The 19,049-nt window shown below is 31.5% G+C and overlaps 1 protein-coding gene across 1 annotated transcript; it reads left to right on the top strand.

Annotated features, from left to right (window-relative positions):
- The first annotated feature begins 5,472 nt into the window (after positions 1-5,472).
- On the top strand, positions 5,473-7,036 carry LOC142235225 (brachyurin). Its single transcript, XM_075306490.1, has one exon. The coding sequence runs from the start codon at positions 5,704-5,706 to the stop codon at positions 6,601-6,603; it is 900 nt and encodes a 299-aa protein (XP_075162605.1). The 5' UTR covers positions 5,473-5,703; the 3' UTR covers positions 6,604-7,036.
- The last annotated feature ends 12,013 nt before the right edge of the window (positions 7,037-19,049 follow it).

The raw sequence follows: 19,049 nt of genomic DNA, 5'->3' as shown, positions 1-19,049 counted from the left end.
TTCCAGTAGTCGCTTTTGTAATTGAGCCTTGTTTCCTGTAGTCGACTGCCCCATTTTGCTCAATTCCTTTTTCAAGTCTTCCACTCGGAGCTGATTAAGCTTCATTGTAGATTTTTTTTCGTTATTTCACTTCCGACACCAATTGTTACGTTTTTATATTGAGGCGTATTTAATTACCCGATAATTAAAAAGACAGTTCTTTTCAATAACGTTAATCTACAATTTATTTGTTTAACTGATTGGTTTCACTTATTTGCTCTACGATGTGTACTGTATAAACTTTAGCTTACGACTCACTTGACTGCTCCCTCCGCCAGGGGCTTATATACCGTGATTTGGCGATTTCGAAAATTCTGGATATTCTGGCCTACAACCATCTAGAACTATCTTGTACAATTTATCTAACACCACATATTCAACTGGTTATCTTCATTGCCTACAGCCATCTGGAATATTCTATCGGCGTTACTTTACAGGTGATATGGCACACATACTTTTAGGCTTATGCTAATAATCTAGTGCATTCTACTAGATTAGGTAGATGTCGTGCAGGCATAAAACAAAAGGCGTTACTTTTACAATGAACGATTGGAAACACAAAAGATGTTTAAGAAAGTACTAGAAAATAAAGAAATGACTCTAACAAGTTATGTCGTAATTTTATCGTTACAATTTGAAATTTAAATTAACGTAAACTAATTTAAATAAACTTAAATCAAGAAATATCACATTCGTAACACTACATTAAATATTAGTTTATTTTAGCATCAGTTTTACAACAGACTTTTTTTCTGTGCATTATCCATTATCCGATTGGTAAATTTGAGCAAAACATAAATAATTAGTGGATTTTTTTTCCATGAAATGTTGATTGAGATAATATCAAAAATTGAATAGTCGGCGATTTTAATAAAGATAATTAGAATATTTAATAATTTCAAATTTCGTATTGGAAAATATTGGGGGAAAATAGCAATTCTTTTTTGAAAATATGAACGATGGTTACAATTTTCTGAGTGTATTATCACATTTGATAACACATAAAAACGCATTTATTTTTTTATTATTATTTTATGATTTGTTTTGATCATAAGTTTTATTTTTAATCATAGTTTTTTTTTGCGTGATCGAAGTTTAAATCGATCAATTTATCTAATCAACATAAGACATTTCCTATTTTGGTATTTTTGTGTTTTAATTTATTTTGCATAACTTAAATATATAGACGAAGTTTGCATATTGGTGTGGAATTTTTTAATTCACACTTCATTTACTAATATTTGAATCTGGGCTGGATGGATAAAAATATCATTGAAATATCAATGACTAAATGACACTTATGGTGGGATTTCCTATGATGTCTTAATGCTCAATATCGTCAATAATAATAAAAAAAACAATTTAAAGGATATTTAATATGTGTCATCTGTAGCCAACTTAACGCTAGCCAATATTTTGAAAGTTTAATTCCCGTTCAGCTTTATCGCTCGCTGTATAATCCCAACTTTTGTGATTGGGGGCTTTTCAAATTCCTAGTAAATGAAGATGACTTTTCTTTGTGTGTCCACCAATAAAATCATTTTGGAATTTATTGATTGTGATTGTTTCCAAAGACTATTGCTTTATTTTATTTTAATTTCTCTTGAAAGATTGCTAAAATGCTAATTTTTTTTATATGACCTGGCATTCGGCAATAGAATGAATGTGTGTGTTTTTTTCTTGGCTCGATGTCTGGCTCCAGTCGGCTTTTGAATCCAGTTTGGGTTTCGATTATTCTTATAGATTTTATTCCGTGATAAAAAAAATAAATTGGCAACAAAAAATAAGTTTTCTGTTTCTTTATCAGTAGGAAGGCTGGCTCTTCATCTTAGTTTGGTTCTTTTGTTTTGGTATTGAACTCCGGTTTTGACGTCAAACGCATTCTTTTGAAAGACGATGCCAAAATGAAATGCCTCCACCTCTGCGATCTTGCTCGTCCAGCGTTTGGTTTGTTTTGTTGCGAGAAAATATCTCTCAGCATGTGTGTTTTGTGTGTATGGCATGGAGAGAGCCTTTGCCAAGTGTCGAAGTCCGCTGCGCATGCGTTGAAATATTTCACACAACGTTATTCGAATTTAGCCTTAAGTATTTAAACTCTTTTCAATTTAATTGTGAATACCGTGGAATTTGTTTATGATTTTATTATTTTTTGGAAATGTGAATTAGTCAAAAGGCGCCAATCGCATCATTTATTAGAGCGAATAGACATGTTTTCTGCGAAAACTGGTGGACTTTAGATGCAATGAAATATATTGGTGATTATTTTTATAATTTCGGATAATTTACTAAATCAATAGAGTATGGAGTGACCACGTTTGGGTTTTTTTTTTATTGAAATGTTAAAAAATTACTCAGGTCTGCAGAAAAATTTTATCTACAGAGAATATAACCAAAATATTTCCAGCTGAAAACTTACAATTAAAAACTCAACTGAAAACCATTAACATTTTAATAAAAAAATACGCTTTTAATTAATGTATTAATTTTATTAGGATCTAAAATTTTAATAACTCACAATGAATGAAAAAGAAGCTTAATTTCAGAAATTTTAAAAATAAATAATATTTTGTATATTTTTTCAATAATTTCGAAAAAAAATGTTAAACCTAATTATTTCGCATTAAAAAAAAAAAACAAGAATTGCATTAGTAAAAAGGTTTTGAGCGCCATTTGATTTTCAATATGGAAACATTTTGGAGCAAATGTCAACATTTTAGGAAATTTTGTACTACTTCCGAATTTAGTAAAATGATAGACTTCATTACTTATACACATTCAACATAAAGAAACATGTTGAATGTGTATAAGTAACCAAATGTGTAGTTTAATCAAATTAAGTTTTAATTGAAATTTCTTCAATCACGGAATTGATAATATCAATCGCCGACGTCAATTAAAAGATTAATTGATCCAATAAAAAATTTAATTGATTCTAGTATTTTTTGTGAATGAATTGTGTTTTGATTAAAAACAGTAATAGAATTAATTAAACTTTTAATTTAATTTTTTTTTTTCAATGAAATTGTTCATATTTGTTATGTGTAAATGAAAGTAAATCTAACATTATTTAATTTGTGTTAATAATTGCCCACTACATATTTTAAGATACAACAAGGAAACAATTTTTACGTCTTATAATTTTGACCGAATTCTACGAAATTAAGTTTGTTGCATTTAAAAGATCATAACACAGCTTCAAAAACAAAAATGTTCTTCTAGAAAATCTATAGCACTTCTGTGTAAACTGGAACAAAAATTGAATGAAAATTCAAAAACCTACAAATTGGGGAATAATTAATTTTTACCAGAAATGAAATTAATTTTTACCAGAAATGCTCTACCACAATCAAATTGTTTATTTGTAAAAAAACATAGTTTAATCCATATCTTTTAAGATACAACAACAAAAAAAAAATACAACGCAAAAAAATGTGCTATGCAGATGTTCTTTTTTACCATTTTGCATATTATATATTTTTTGGAGGATTCGGAGTTTTTGTGCATTTAAGGGTTAATATAATTACAAATTTCTTTAAATTAGACTTAAATGAAATTTAATACTTTATCTTAATATATATATTTTAAAAGTTAGTTAGCTAACTTTGCTCTAACAAGGCTTCATGAAAAATGAGTTATAGTCAACAAAATAAACATAACATTTTTAATTTAAAAATTAAAAATGCGGAATTTTGTCAAATGTTTGAGAATTTATACCAAAAAGAAACTTATAACACACTGAAATATGAAAAATATTTTCTTATACACAGAAAACAAAGTCTGTAAAACTGATGCTAAAATGAATTAATATTTATTGCAAAATTTTATTATGTTTTAGTTTGCTTTTAAAATTTTGTAAGAAATTTTCCCCAGCCCAACGATTTTTTCTTTATTCCAAGTAAGTGTCAAACATTTTATGAACTAAATGGCTGTGAAATTTCAATGATATACAAATTAGTTCAATTCCAACACAAACAGAAGAAGTTTTTCGTACACTTCTCAAAATTAGTAAGAATGAACTACATCGTGGTTAAAATGGGAATGATCTGGTGCCTAAGATTTTTTCTTTATTTTTAGTTAATTTTTGCTGTTCGAGAAAGATGCATTTCGTAAATGGCAAAATGTCGGAAAAATTTAGTTAATTTAATGAATCTCAAAATTTGGAATACAATTTAGTTAAATTTTCGTTAAAAATTTAATGTAGTTTACTGTGTATGCAAAAACAATCTTTAAGTCTAAGATTCAAAATCTTCAAGATAAGTTGGTATGGTCACACTGGGGAAATATTTGGTAGTAATCAAAAATCAATTCGTCGCCTCAGCCAAACGAGCAAACCCTTTAACCCATGTTTGGTGTATAATATGATGACAGAAACATTTTCCAGAACCGGTATCCAGATATTTTGAAAATGGTTCAAGAAAAAAGTTTGACGCTAATTTTACTCAAATATTTTTTAACTTTTTTACGGCCAATTTCATGTAGAACCGTTAAGCTTTAACTCCCAGTTAACAGAAAGTAAATTGCAAATATCTTCTCTCCGCAAATAACTTTGTTATAGACTTTTTCATAATATCAAAATATTTTGTCAATATTATTGTACCATGAAGACTGATATCGGTTCAAAACTGTATACACAAAAAGTACTAAATAATTCGAGGGGGTACTACAGTACTGAAAAAGTATTGAAAACGGTACTATAGTACTGAATTTTTCATCCCTGCTTGAAGGTAATGACATCAAGCCCAGTCTCTGTCGATCACCAAAAAGTTTTTCAGCTTTGGTCTATATATCATTTTCCAATTGCTAATACTTTTGCGACTAATTGTATTCCATAGCGGAACTATCACATTGGGCAATAAACTCCATTGCGATTAGAACAAAAAAAAAAATAAATAAATCTAGAACAAGTTGACCTATTTTACATTACCCGGAAGTGGAATATATAACAGTATTTTGCCAAATAATTGATAAATGGATGAAAACCATGACCTCTGGTCACTCTATCTCTAAGCTTGTTATCAATAAAACCAAGGGGAATGTCTTAGAAATTGTAGACCAACCAATCCGAGATTACCCCAAAAAAATCTCCGGGATGTTCAGGGCACTAAAGTCAACGACAATATTATTGACGACGTTGAAAACATCATAAAAATAAAAGACTCATCATTGCCAAACGAAATTCCCAAAAAACACACACAAACACACATACTCACAAAAGCTTTATAATGAAACGGGCACAAAATTCCAGCAAATTATATATACGGCGATTTTGAAACGTAAAACGAGATTTGTTGTTGCACCTGCTCGCGCACCGAAGTCTCGACGTCTTAATGTTTTGTTTTTAATTTTTCGAATCGGCGGTGAGCCGAAGAAGAGCGGCACGTCACTGGTACAAGGCATTTGAAATAAAATTTCAGTGCTCAGTTAGAATGAGTTTAGATTTAAACAAGAGTTTGAATAGTGAACAACACAATCAGCTTACCAAAAGCAAATAAATACAAAATTTCAGAAAAACTCCGGATAAAAAAATATTTTAGAAGCGGGAATTATTTAAATAGAAGTGAAAAATAAGAAAAGAACTTTTACCAAATTCAAAAAAAAGACAATTTGATTTAAAAAATTAACGGCTTAAAGTGCAAAGTTAAAACATACAATATAAAAACAAAAATGTCATTACGTTTGTTTCTAATGTACTGTGGCCTTATATGGCTTTTATGTTTAATCGATGGTTCCGCATCCTATGCCGTGGGTCAATCTAAATATGGTCATATAGAAAAATTCCCATATCAAGTGATGCTGATCGGCAAACAATTGTGGCGGAAACGGATATTGTGTGGTGGTACTCTACTGGATAATCGCTGGATTCTTACCGCTGGCCATTGTACCATGGGTGTTACCCATTTCGATGTGTATCTGGGTACAAAAAGTGTTGACGAATCCATGGAAGCAGGCAAAGTTGTTCTCCGTAGTAATAAATTCATTGTCCACGAACGTTTCAACCCATCCACTGCAGCAAATGATATAGCCCTAGTGAAATTACCCGAAGATATTGTCTTTACTTCACGAATTAAGCCAGCTGCTTTGCCTCATGCCATGCGTAATGATCAATTTATTGGATCACGTGTGGTAGCCACAGGTTGGGGTGCAGCCGGGGAAACAACAAACTCGGATCCCATGCAATTTACCGAATTGAGAGTAATTTCCAATGAAGAATGTGCCGATGAATTTGACGTAGTTACCGATGGTGTTCTCTGTGCTAAGGGATTAAAAGATGAGACAGTATGTTCCGGTGACTCTGGTGGTCCTTTGGTTCTCAAGGGTACTCAAATGGTAGTGGGCGTAACTAGTTTTGGTCCCGCCGATGGTTGTGAAACAAATATTCCTGGAGGATTCACACGTGTAACTCATTATCTGGATTGGATAGATTCAAAAATTGGCAACAGTCAGGCCAATTATCAGCAGCAGCAGCAACAACAACAGCCCCAACAACAAGCCCATCAAAAACATCAAGATGGTCGTTATATTCATCATCGAACAAATGTAAGGGAACATCCCAATATTGTTTGAGATGAATTGGCGCTAGGCTGATAAATCTCTAAGAAAATCAACAAGGCAAGAGATTTTTAAAAACGCTCTTTAGCCATATCTCATCACCAAATGACTGACTGAACCCAATAGCTTTATTTTAGAATCCTATCCAGTAATTATTAGTGTGTAAGAAAAAAAACCAGAAATTATTTATTATTAATTTTAAGTTTTGTTTTGTTAAAACCAATTTAAAACATTCTCATAAGAAAATGTATAGGAAACATTTTAAAAAGAAACCAAAAAGAAAGTCAACAGCCTAACAGCTGTAATTATATTTTTGACAATTTATCGATAACTTTGTTTTATTATATTATATTGTGATAATGAAAAAAGACAACAACAAGAAGAAGAAAAACAAAAAATTGGAAACAAATTTTCCTAAATACAAAGAAAATTAAAATTTAAAAACAAAGTGTAATCATTTATTTAGTAAGGATATTTGCTTCACAAAAGATTTTGAGTTGGAAGATTTTGAGTTAACGATAAATTGCTAACTTTTCGTATGTAAACAAATCATATATCATGGATGTTATAGGCTAAATGAGTGCTAACTCTCTGCATTCTATACCAATGAGAGAAAAGAGAGAGAGGGGTAATGCAATCCAGTTTGTCTTCGGCTCTCTTTTCAATTTTTGTTTACAAACTGAATAGCTTCCTTCTGAGTCACCAATACACTCATTGCAGTCTTTTTACGTACATAGCTTGGAAGAGATAACCATTTGAATTAACGATAATTTTAAAGGAGAGCACACCCTTCCCTTTACCCTATAAAGTCTTACCCGTTCATATAAGAATGTATAAATCTAGCAAATAAATATTAATTTTTATTCTCTCTTTATCTCTGACTTTTTACTCGATACATATAACCTAGAGAAACAGAGAGACAGAGAGGGAGAAAGGCGCCAAATGCAATCTAGTTTTTTTTTCTAAAAACACGACTATTTGTTTACATGCTAAATATCTTCCTTCTTAGTCATTGATCTTCACATACTCTATGAATTATTTTTAGGTAGCCTGCAGCTTTAGTAGGAAGAACGAAGAATCTTTTTTAAAGAGAACATTAATATTCTCTCCATTGTTAGAATCTATACATTATGTTAAAATAGTCTGACTCTTTATGTCAATCAATGATCAATTGTTAATGTAGTTACCTTAGTTTCCTCAATACACAGAATGTCAATATTTGATAAGCGTATGACAGACGAGGCCGAATCAAGGGATTGCGGGCAAGTAGTAGGCAAATTTAATAGAGATCTATTACTTTCCGTTTTTTTTAGGTTTCGATAGTGTTGCATTTTTTCACGACAATTGTCATTGTAATTATTAGCCACTTCCTAACGCCCAATTTTATACCATACATAATAGGCACCTTTAAAATAAACTTTGCAAGACGTTTCTTATTTCAAAAACTATTTTCGGATTCAAAATTTAAGTTGCTTTCAATTGAAGTATTGAAAAATCTGAATAAGATTTAGCAAGGACAAGATATCTTTAATTCAAAAGAATTTTCCAATTGTAAAATCGAATGCCTCTCCACTCTTAGTTGGACTAACATAAATATAATTTTAACCATCCTATTTTTCTTTTTTCGAAAAAAAAAACAAGCCACGGATGGGACCAATTTGACTAAGCTGTCCACAAAAAACCAAGAGTGCTCTCGCTGGCACAGCTCGACTTCTAAAGTATAAATTCACTGTCAAACTGGTTTCACAGAGGTAATACAATACGTGTGTGCAGTAGATCTGGAGTTGCGAAGCTACAAAAGAAGGAGGACGTGACGAACCATGGGTACGAACTGACTTTTTTCATGAGGAGAATGTAGGATGGTACGAAGCCACTCAGTACAAACTCGAACTGGCCATTCATGAAAGCTGTAACCGTTTCCGAAGCAGTTCGAATATGACCTGTGGAGCACAACAGTGCGAGGCTTCTTTTCGAGACACATCTTCTTTAATTTTAGTTCAGTTTTACCTTTATGAGAAATTCGTAAATATTAGTTAAAAATCCATAAAATGTCAGTAAATTTTAATTATGTTAATATCGCATTGTGGAAATCTCAAAAAATGGAGGACATAAATATTAAATTAATTTTCGCCCATAAAACAGTTTAGTTTTCTTCTGTGTTTTTATACCCTCCACCATAGGATGGGGGGTATATTAACTTTATCATTCCATTTGTAACACATCGAAATATTGCTCTAAGACCCCATAAAGTATATATATATTCTGGGTCGTAGTGAAATTCTGAGTCGATCTGAGCATGTCCGTCCGTCCGTCCGTCTGTTGAAATCACGCTAACTTCCGAACGAAACAAGCTATCGACTTGAAACTTGGCACAAGTAGTTGTTACTGATGCAGGTCGGATGGTATTGCAAATGGGCCATATCGGTCCACTTTTAGGTATAGCTCCCATATAAACGGACCCCCAAATTTGGCTTGCGAGGCCTCTAAGAGAAGCAAATTTCATCCGATCCGTCTGAAATTTGGTATGTGGTGTTAGTATATGGTCTCTAACACCATGCAAAAATTGGTCCACATCGGTCCATAATTATATATAGCCCCCATATAAACCGATCCCCCGATTTGGCTTGCGGAGCCTCTAAGAGAAACAAATTTCATCCGATCCGGCTGAAATTTGGTACATGATGTTAGTATATGGTCTTTAATAACCATGCAAAAATTGGTCCATATCGGTCTATAATTATATATAGCCCCCATATAAACCGATCACCAGATTTAACCTCCGGAGCCTCTTGAAAGGCCAAAATTCATCTGATTCAGTTGAAATTTGGTACGTGATGTTTGTATATGGCCTCAAACACCCATGCAAAAATTGGTCGATATCGGCCCATAATTATATATAGGCCCCATATAAACCGATCCCCAGATTTGACCTCCGGAGCATCTTGGAAGAGCAAAATTCTTCCCATTCGGTTGAAATTTGGTACGTGATGTTAGTTTATGGTATCCAACAACCATGCAGGAATTGGTTCCTATCAGTACATAATTATATATAGCTCCCATATACACCGATCGCCAGATTTGACCTCCGGTGCCTTTTGGAGAAGCAAAATTCATTCGATCTGGTTGAAATTTGGTACGTAGTGGTAGTATATGATATTTAACAACCATGCCAAAAGTGGTCCATATCAGTCCATAATCATTTATAGCCACCATATAAACCGATCCCGAGATTTGGTTTTGAAGCCTCTTGGAGGAGCAAATTTCATCCAAGTGAGTTGAAACTTGTGGATGACAGTCTTTCGTAGAAGTTTCTACGCAATCCATGGTGGAGGGTACATAAGATTCGGCCTGGCCGAACTTACGGCTGTATATACTTGTTTTTTACTATTTATTATTATGTTTTATTGTGAATCAAATATAATAACTTGCTAAATTAGATACTGCCAAATAAACTCTCATAGTAATGATGGCAAAATAAACTAATATTTATAGAATTTTTGATCTCTAACGATAAGACATTTTTCCATTTTTTCCAATATCCTAAAAAATTAGAAATAAGAAAAGCAATATAAAATCACATTGTATAGTATATACTCCCAAAATTATAATTAAAAAAAAAGAAAAAACAAAAAAAATTATTAGACATAAATAGTTTTTCCACATGTTAAAGAAAATTTGGAAAAATTGTAGTTAAAAATTGCAAAAATGTCTTTAGTACCATACGAAGTTTATGATAGGCGAAATATTGGTAAAATTTACAATTTTATATTTCATTAGTGCATAATTTTCCCCACTTTTCAGTTCATTTAACTAACGTACACAAAAACCTAAGTCAAGATAGAACTAAAATATAATTAAATTAGCTTTAGTGCTATATAGGGTTCACCTTTTTTTAAGTGAACATTCCTATTATCAAGCATGTAAATTAGTTAGAGAGATTACAAATTAATTTCTCAATATTGTATAAAACTTTAAAAATATATATATATATAATTAAAATTTGTGATATATGATTATTATATCGACTTCGCGAAAAGTGCGGTAGTCATTTCAAAATATCAAAAGATCATTAATTACTTTTAATCAATCAATTGCCAATTAATTATTTCTAACTGCATATCATTTAGCCAAGCTCGTATTTATTTAAATTCTATTTTGTGTTTTTTCTTTCTTGATCAACTATAAAATACAAAACATTTCTCTAACATTGTAGAAGATATCAAACTTAAAGCCTTCATTTTATTATAATTAACAAACACATTTAGAAACAATAGAGTGAGAGAGAGAGACAACATTTAGAAAAGTATTTAAAAATTTTAGCAAAAAAACAATGATATATTTTTTTAAGAAATATATTTTATACATTTTTTTGCTTGATTGACATATAATTTCTTCTTCTTCCGGGCCTTTGAAATAAATGTCTGGGATTACCATCACATCGCTCATAAAGCAGTTATGAATGAAGATTTGTTTTTGGGAATTTCTTTATTGTTACCATTTTGTTGTTGTTTTTTTTCTTGTTTTGTGAAAGGTTAAGATCCTCTGTGATATAATATAAATAATTGTTTATAATATTTGTTTTTTTGGAACATCCATTGGAAATATTTGCATATGTATTTTTGTTTTTTGGTTGATTTTTGTGGCGCCAATACGAAGCTATGAAAAAAATGCCGGTTCACAAACGATATTTGGTAAGATCTGGTTTGGTTGTAAGTCGATGTCGTTCGTTACTGCGTTCGTATCGTTGGCGTCGTTATTTATTTCACATAGCTCAGGCCAAGCATACCTCGTCATACAATCAAGTCAGTCTGGTGAAATTTTGTAGCTTTTGCGGGGTTTTCCAAGCATTTCGATTTTAATTAAAAAAAAACTTAGTGGATTGGGGCTAACCCCCATTGCTGTTGTTTTTGAACACTCAGTTTGTTTTTTTTCTGTTTTATATCGCCCATAAAATTTGACGGCATTTTTGTCCAAGCAGTCGCGTTGATTATGGCACACTAACCAGATCGTTTTTAATGATGGTATTTCCGTGGAGTTTTTTGTTTAATAAGTCTGGAATAGTATACCAAACAAATTTTATATAAAATATTGCGCTTGCCAAGAGTGCAATGGACTCAATGTAAACTTATACTTTTTTTTCATTTCTGATCGAATAGATTATCTTACATTTGGTTTTACATGATTGACAAGTTTCAATCTTTGCAAAACCTCTTTCTTTAGTTTCAACTGCTAAACTTCGACTAGGTTAAGTTGACGTCATGGATGGATTGGTAGATTACAACTTTTTGATTTATCGTAGATTTGCACCTTTCTTATAAATTAAAGTGGTATAAAAAATAAACATATTAATAATTATATTATGGAAAAATAGGCTTAATATTTCAAAGAATGTAGTTCCGTCAACTTTATATTTTAACAACAACAAAAATAAATACCACAATCCAAGAATCAAGTTCATCCATCCATGCAAATGCAAGAGAGATATATAACACCTAGGTGACAGACTTTCTTAATTAACTTTATGGAATTTTCTTATATTAGTAAATGTCTATAAATTCGTCCATTCATTTTGTTTGTGTCATCATAAATAATTTCGTCACATAAAAAATCAATGCGTTGTATTCTAATTCTATCATGTAAAGTGAGACGTTGAAAAATAGTTCACAAGAGTCACGATAGACTAACTTTATTTTACGGCAAACGTGTAACTGCAAAGTTTACTTGGATCCAAAGACTTTGATCTTCCCTTAAGGAATTTGGTATTGAGCCAAAGACGCTTCTTCTTTAAAACAAAGTCATTTTTTGCGACCTATTTGGCTTAAAATCTAGGATTTACAAAATTAAAATGAAGATACTAATCTCATTTATCAAATTTTCATTAACTTTTTGCGTTATTTAATAAAACTATTTACCTACAAACAAATGCGAGTTTGAAAATCCGAATTCAAAGTAAAAATGTTTTCTTAATTAAAAAAAACTATAACCAAAGATGCTAGCCCATATCTGAAGCGTTTTTATTTTAAATCTAAAGATTCAATATTTCGGTGAATTTAAGGACAATTTCTTTAAATCGAAAATGTGTTTCTTTACTTTAAGGAAAATTTGCCTTAGTTCAAAGACGTACGACTTTAACGGAGGGACGCAAATTTCCAAAATTTGTGTCGTAAATTTAATAAAAAAAATTTAAAGCAAAGATTATAAACTTTTCATTATTTTAAAGAAATTTGTCCTTAATATATTGTAAATTGTGCATCCTAAAATTTAGGTTGCATAATCTTTTGATATTTTTTTTAGTGTATTAACATTCTGCGCTCACAGTTGAGAAAGAACGGAGTTATTGTTTAGAAAGAATATAGTGTACAAGTAACCGCTTTTAAAGGTTTTTCGTTTATCCTTATTTTTGGAAAAAGAATGTTCGGTTCTTTATTTTGCCCAAAACCGGTTACACGGTTAAAATTGAAAAAAAATAAAATTCTATGAATATGAGTTTTATACACTTATGCTCGCACTCAAACCAAAAAGTTTACTTACATCCAAAGATTCGGATTGTTCCCTAGGGATTTTGGTACTGATTCCCATCCAAAGATGCGGCATTTTTTAGGAAGATATTCATCTTTAAATCTAAGCTCGAATTTTCATTCTTTTTTTTTTGTAATATTTTCGTACAAATAAATGACAATTTTGAAAATCCAAATTATAACATACCTTTCAATTTAAAAATATTTATTTAATTACAAAATCTAACTTTAAACCGTAGATCCAAATAAGACTTAGCCTATATTTGAAGCTTTTTAATCTTTTATTCAAGGATTCCATATTTCAGTTAATTTAAAGATTATTATTATTTTTTAATTAAATCAAAAATTATTTTGTTTTTAGTTTTAGGAAAATTGGCCCTACATTGAAGACTTAAACGGACTGGCATGACTTAAACGGAGGGAAAGTCATAAATTTAAGGATGGTTAGGTTAGGTTAGGTGGCAGCCCGATGTATCAGCCTCACTTAGACTAAAGGGTGATACGGTCAAAATTAGGTCAATATAAACTTGACTTATTTCTTTCAATTTTGCATTTAAAAAAACCTGAACACCCCTCATTTTGAAGGTGTGTGTGTGTAGAATGTTGCTCCTATTTTGATTTTGGAATTCACTCTTCAGTTGTCAAAATGCCGTCCAAGCAAGAAGAGCAGCGTATCAACATTTTGCTCGCGCATCGCGAAAATCCGAGCTACACGCACGCAAAGCTGGCAAAATCGCTAGAAGTTGCGAAATCAACCGTTACAAATGTAATTAAAGTGTTTGTAATTAAAGTGTAACTTTGCAGTTACACCCTCACAAAAAATCGCTTCTGTAACATATACTCCCAAACATATTTTGCTTCAAGCATATACATTTTAGGGTATTGCCCAAACATTTATATGTTTGATCTCTACCAATATATAATATGTTTGAAAGCATATTGGTCTAAACAATATATGTTTGGGTAGTCTAAGTTCCAAACATTTTGTATTTTTGCATCCAAATTCAATAATGTTGTCTTCCAAAAAACAATATGTTATTATGTGACCATATAATATGTTTGGAAGCATTTTGCACCCAAAAATATTATATGCTTAAAAAAATTCTCCCAAACAATATTGTGCTCAAAATTTTATTTATTTATTTATTTATTTACAATCATAATGAATTATGAAAATAAACAGGTAATATAGGTGCTAACAACATAGGTTTTCGACCTGAATGCTCAAAATTTTGTTTCTGCACAATTGTATATTCCCCGACATCTTTCTCACTTCCACGAGATTTTTTAGTTCTTTTTCTGTAATACAAACATTGTAGAAGAAATTATTCAATTGTATGATTTTTTTTTTTATATTAATTTTACCTTTTGCCGGACGGGGATTCGAACAGCGGACCACACAGTTTGTAAGGATCAAAGAAGTAGCTGATCAATTGCCCAAGGAAAAATAAAATGTTAATTTTGTAATAACAAGCAACAACCACCAACTTAATTCAATATCGCTCCCTGTTAAATAGCGCTCCAAGCTACTAAACACATATTTCTAAATTAATATATGTTTGCATCCAAGCATATTATATTTACAAACATTTTATGTCCCAAACATAATATGTTCTAACATATTAACATATATGTCCCAAACATGTTATGCTAATTTATGAACGTCCAATGCGTCCAAGCAAGAAGAGCAGCGTATCAACATTTTGCTCGCGCATAGCGAAAATCCGAGCTACTCGCACGCAAAGCTGGCAAAATCGCTAAAAGTTGCCAAATCAACCGTTACAAATGTAATTAAAGTGTTTGGGGAACGTTTGTGGACAACCAGGAAGTCTGGATAGGGGGGAAATCGAAAACCGGAAGCCGCTGAGACGACAAAGAGAGTTGCCGGTAGTTTCAAGCGAAACCCTAACCTCTCTCTCCGAGATGCCGTAAATAAGCTGGGTGTATCGTCTACAACCGTGCATCGAGCCAAAAAACGAGCCGGACTATCGACTTACAAGAAGGTAGTGACTCCAAATCGCGATGATAAACAAAATACGACGGCCAAAGCGCGATCCCGGAAGCTGTACACGACGATGCTGACGAAGTTTGACTGCGTGGTAATGGACGACGAAACCTACATCAAAGCCGACTACAAGCAGCTTCCGGGACAGGAGTTTTATACGGCAAAAGGAAGGGGAAAGGTAGCAGATATTTTCAAGCACATAAAACTGTCGAAGTTCGTAAAGAAATATCTGGTTTGGCAAGCCATCTGTACCTGTGGCTTGAAAAGCAGCATTTTCATAGCTTCCGGGACTGCCAACCAAGAAATTTACGTGAAAGAGTGTTTGAATAAACGTCTGCTGCCTTTCCTGATGAAACACGGTTGTTCCGTACTGTTTTGGCTGGATTTGGCATCTTGCCATTACGGTAAAAAGGCCATGGAGTGGTACGCCGCCAACAACGTGCAGGTGGTTCCCAAGGACAAGAACCCTCCTAACACGCCAGAGCTCTGCCCAATTGAGAAATACTGGGCGATTGTCAAGCGGAACCTAAAGGAGACCAAAAAAACTGCTAAGGACGAGCAGCAGTTCAAGGCAAACTGGCTTTCTGCGGCGAAGAAGGTGGACAAGTTGGCTGTACAAAATCTGATGGCAGGTGTCAAGCGTGAGGCCCGACAATTCGGATTTGGAAAAGCGAAAGCCTAACTGAATATTTTTCCTGAATTTTATACTAATTTAACTTGAAAAAGAAATTTAATTTGATTTTTTACATAAACGATTTCACCGATTTACACGCGTTTTCCCTTGACCAAATTTTGATCGTATCACCCTTTATTCAGTCCATTGTGATACCACATTGGTGAACTTTAAGGATAACAATTCTAAAGCAAAACTTATGTAGTTTCTTCAATTAAACTATTTTTATTTCATTGTGTATATTGCTTAATATTCTTTTTGTGCTCACTCACACACAAAAAAATTTCTGATTCAAACACCAAATTAATTTATCCAATTAATATTTTAATTGAAATGTCTTCAATGATAGTATCAATTAAACAATTAATTGAAAGTCAATTAAACAATTAAGTGATCCAATTAAAAAATTAATTGATACGACTAATTTTTGTGATTGATTTTTGTTTCAATTAAGAAATTTGTTGAATACATTAAATTTTTATTTTAATATTTTTTAAAACTCAATTAAAATTTTAATTGGAAAATTTTTCGTGAAATTTTTTCTATGCAATAAAAAAAAATTATTTTGCGAAAATAAAATTATTTTGCATATTCTTCGAAATAAAAAATATTTTATTAATTTCAGAAAAACCGTTAAACCAAAGATGCAAAATCCTTAAAAAAGTTTTACACTCACAAAAAAAAGTTTACTTGGATCAAAAGATGTTGACTTTTCCTTAAATATTTTGGTATTGATTCCAAGCCAAAGATGCTGCTTCTTTAAAACAAGGACATTTTTAGAATTAAATACAGCTTTAACCCTTTCACTACCGAAATAAACCTAATGTTACAAACTTAAAATTTTCTTCTGTTTTTACTTGTATTAACAGCATGTAGAATAAAAATTGTAATTCTGAGGACCTACCTCAATTACTTCAAGAGTTTGTTCTGAAAACGTGGTTCTTGAATTGTGACCAAAGAGCTATATGAAAATAAGCGTTATTTGACCTATTATATATATCGAAATGTGAGAAAAATACAAAAAAGAACAAAAATATCGGCTATAGTTTTTGGACGAATGTCCATTTACTAGAGACATACAGTAGAAAAATTGACTCAAAATTTCGTATTTTTCGTTTATTCTTAAAGAAGTTTATAAAAATGAATTGTAGTGATCACCAATATGGACATCGGTAGTGAAAGGGTTAAATCGAGGAGCAATAAAATAAAAATTTATGGATTTTTTAATTGCTAGTTTAAAAATCCAAATTATAACAGATACTTTAAAACAAACAATGTTTTCTTAATTAAAAAAAAATACAATAAACCCGCATTATTGAATATTTAGATATCAGTAAGTTTAAAGACGATTTATTTAAATCAAAAGGGGTTTTCTTTACTTTAAGGAAACTTGTTCTTAGTTCGAAGCCAAACGGCTTTAACAGAGGGACCCAAATTTCCAAGGTTCGTGTCCTAAATTTAATTAAACCTATTTTTGAAGTAAAGATTTTAAATATTCTTGTAATTAAAATTTCGTTATTTTAAAGAAAATTTACCTTAATATTGTATAAATTGCATGTCCTAAAATTTAGGTAGCCTATATTGAAGCATTTTTATCTTTAATCCAAAGATTCAGTATCTTAATTAAATTAAAGATTACTTACGAAAAAAAAATTCTTTTAATTAAAATTTATTTAATTTTAAGAAATTTCTTGTTAATCATGTCTAAATTACTGTCCAAAAATTTTGTTTGCATAATCATTCATACTAGGTCAATATTTTTTAGCGCATATACAAAACAATTTATTGAGAGTTTGGCGATATATATTTATATATAAATACATACATAGAAACTTTGCCGTCTGCATATATTCAGACATATTGGAAAACTCCACATTCATCACAGGTCTAGCTAAAAGCATAAGATAGCCACAACAAATGATTTGTGTAAAAATATACTACGACTGGTAATTAATTAAGCGATCATAAATTTATCTTAAGACATGAACGATGTCCATTTCTAATGCAGAACAGTAGGATAACCGATGCAATAAAGTGGAAACAAACATTTCGAAATGTGGTTATGGTCCAACTTAAACCGGAATGGGAAATATTTCTTTGAAATCTACAACAGGGTCTACACATAAATTATCAAGTATATCAAGTGTAGCTACACTGATAGGAAAAAAAATGTGTAGTTTCCCCAATATATTATTCGTCCAAATAAGGGAATGTTTCGTACTATTAAAGATACCATTTTTTTATTTAATCTAATTTTTACGAAATTTTAATTTGGGATTTATAGAATTCTGAATGGTTTTCCCAATTTTTTCCATTTTATGAAAAGTTTCTTTGGGCTCAAAGTTACATCAAAGATGTATAATTTTATACTTGTTTACTGATTCAGTTTTGGCGGCTAAACTCGAACTTGGCACACACCTTTACCCCGAACAATTTTTTCACTGCATGTGAAAAATTCCAAAAAGGTCGGTACACGCAAAGAAACAAAGTTTGAAAAACGTGTACTGAACACGTTTTTCTTTTGTTAGAGTTTTTTTTGAATTTCTTCGAAAATTCGAACTTTTATCGCCAAAAAAATTCGTTTGTCACAAAATTTTAATTTTTTCATTAAAAAAAATTATATTTAAATCAACAACACAGTCCATTTCATTTATGTCAAGCACGGTTCTTTTCTGACTTTAAATCTTTGATAAGACACATTTTACAGTTTCATAGTAAAAATTTAATATGGTAGTATGTAATATTGAACACCTTTTCGGAATCTTTCGAACATATCTGGAATATATGTAAAAAAAAAAACATTTTGGTGTTCGGTCGAAGCAGGGATCGAACCCAGGACCCTTGGCATGCAAGGCGGACGTAGAAACCACTGCTCCACGGTGCCCAACTAAATGTATGTTTCTGTTAAATAAAGTTTGTTTAATCGGCTCGTGGGCGCCGCAAGCTATGCTATATAAATATATCTTATATGGATAAATGTCTATTGATGACAATAACAGCTACAAAGCTTAGTGGATAGTATGTTGGCTTACAAATTACATGGTCCGCGGTACGATTCTCCGTACAGGCAAATGGTCATATTTAAAAAATTTGTAAAGTCGAATAATTTCTTCTACATTGTTTGTATTACAGAACAAGTGAGTAAAGTAGAAAGTCAGGCGGGGCCGTACCCTAAACCACCTCTACTGAATTAGTAAATATAAGAATTTATGAGGTATCATTGGTATAGGTTTTGGGGTATAAATTTTGGAGATTTCCATATTTA

The sequence above is a fragment of the Haematobia irritans genome, chromosome 4 (genome assembly GCF_050003625.1).
Source record: "Haematobia irritans isolate KBUSLIRL chromosome 4, ASM5000362v1, whole genome shotgun sequence".
NCBI classification, from domain to species: Eukaryota; Metazoa; Arthropoda; class Insecta; order Diptera; family Muscidae; genus Haematobia; species Haematobia irritans.
Note: the sequence above shows the minus strand (reverse complement) of the source record. Positions and strands in the feature narration are given on the sequence as shown.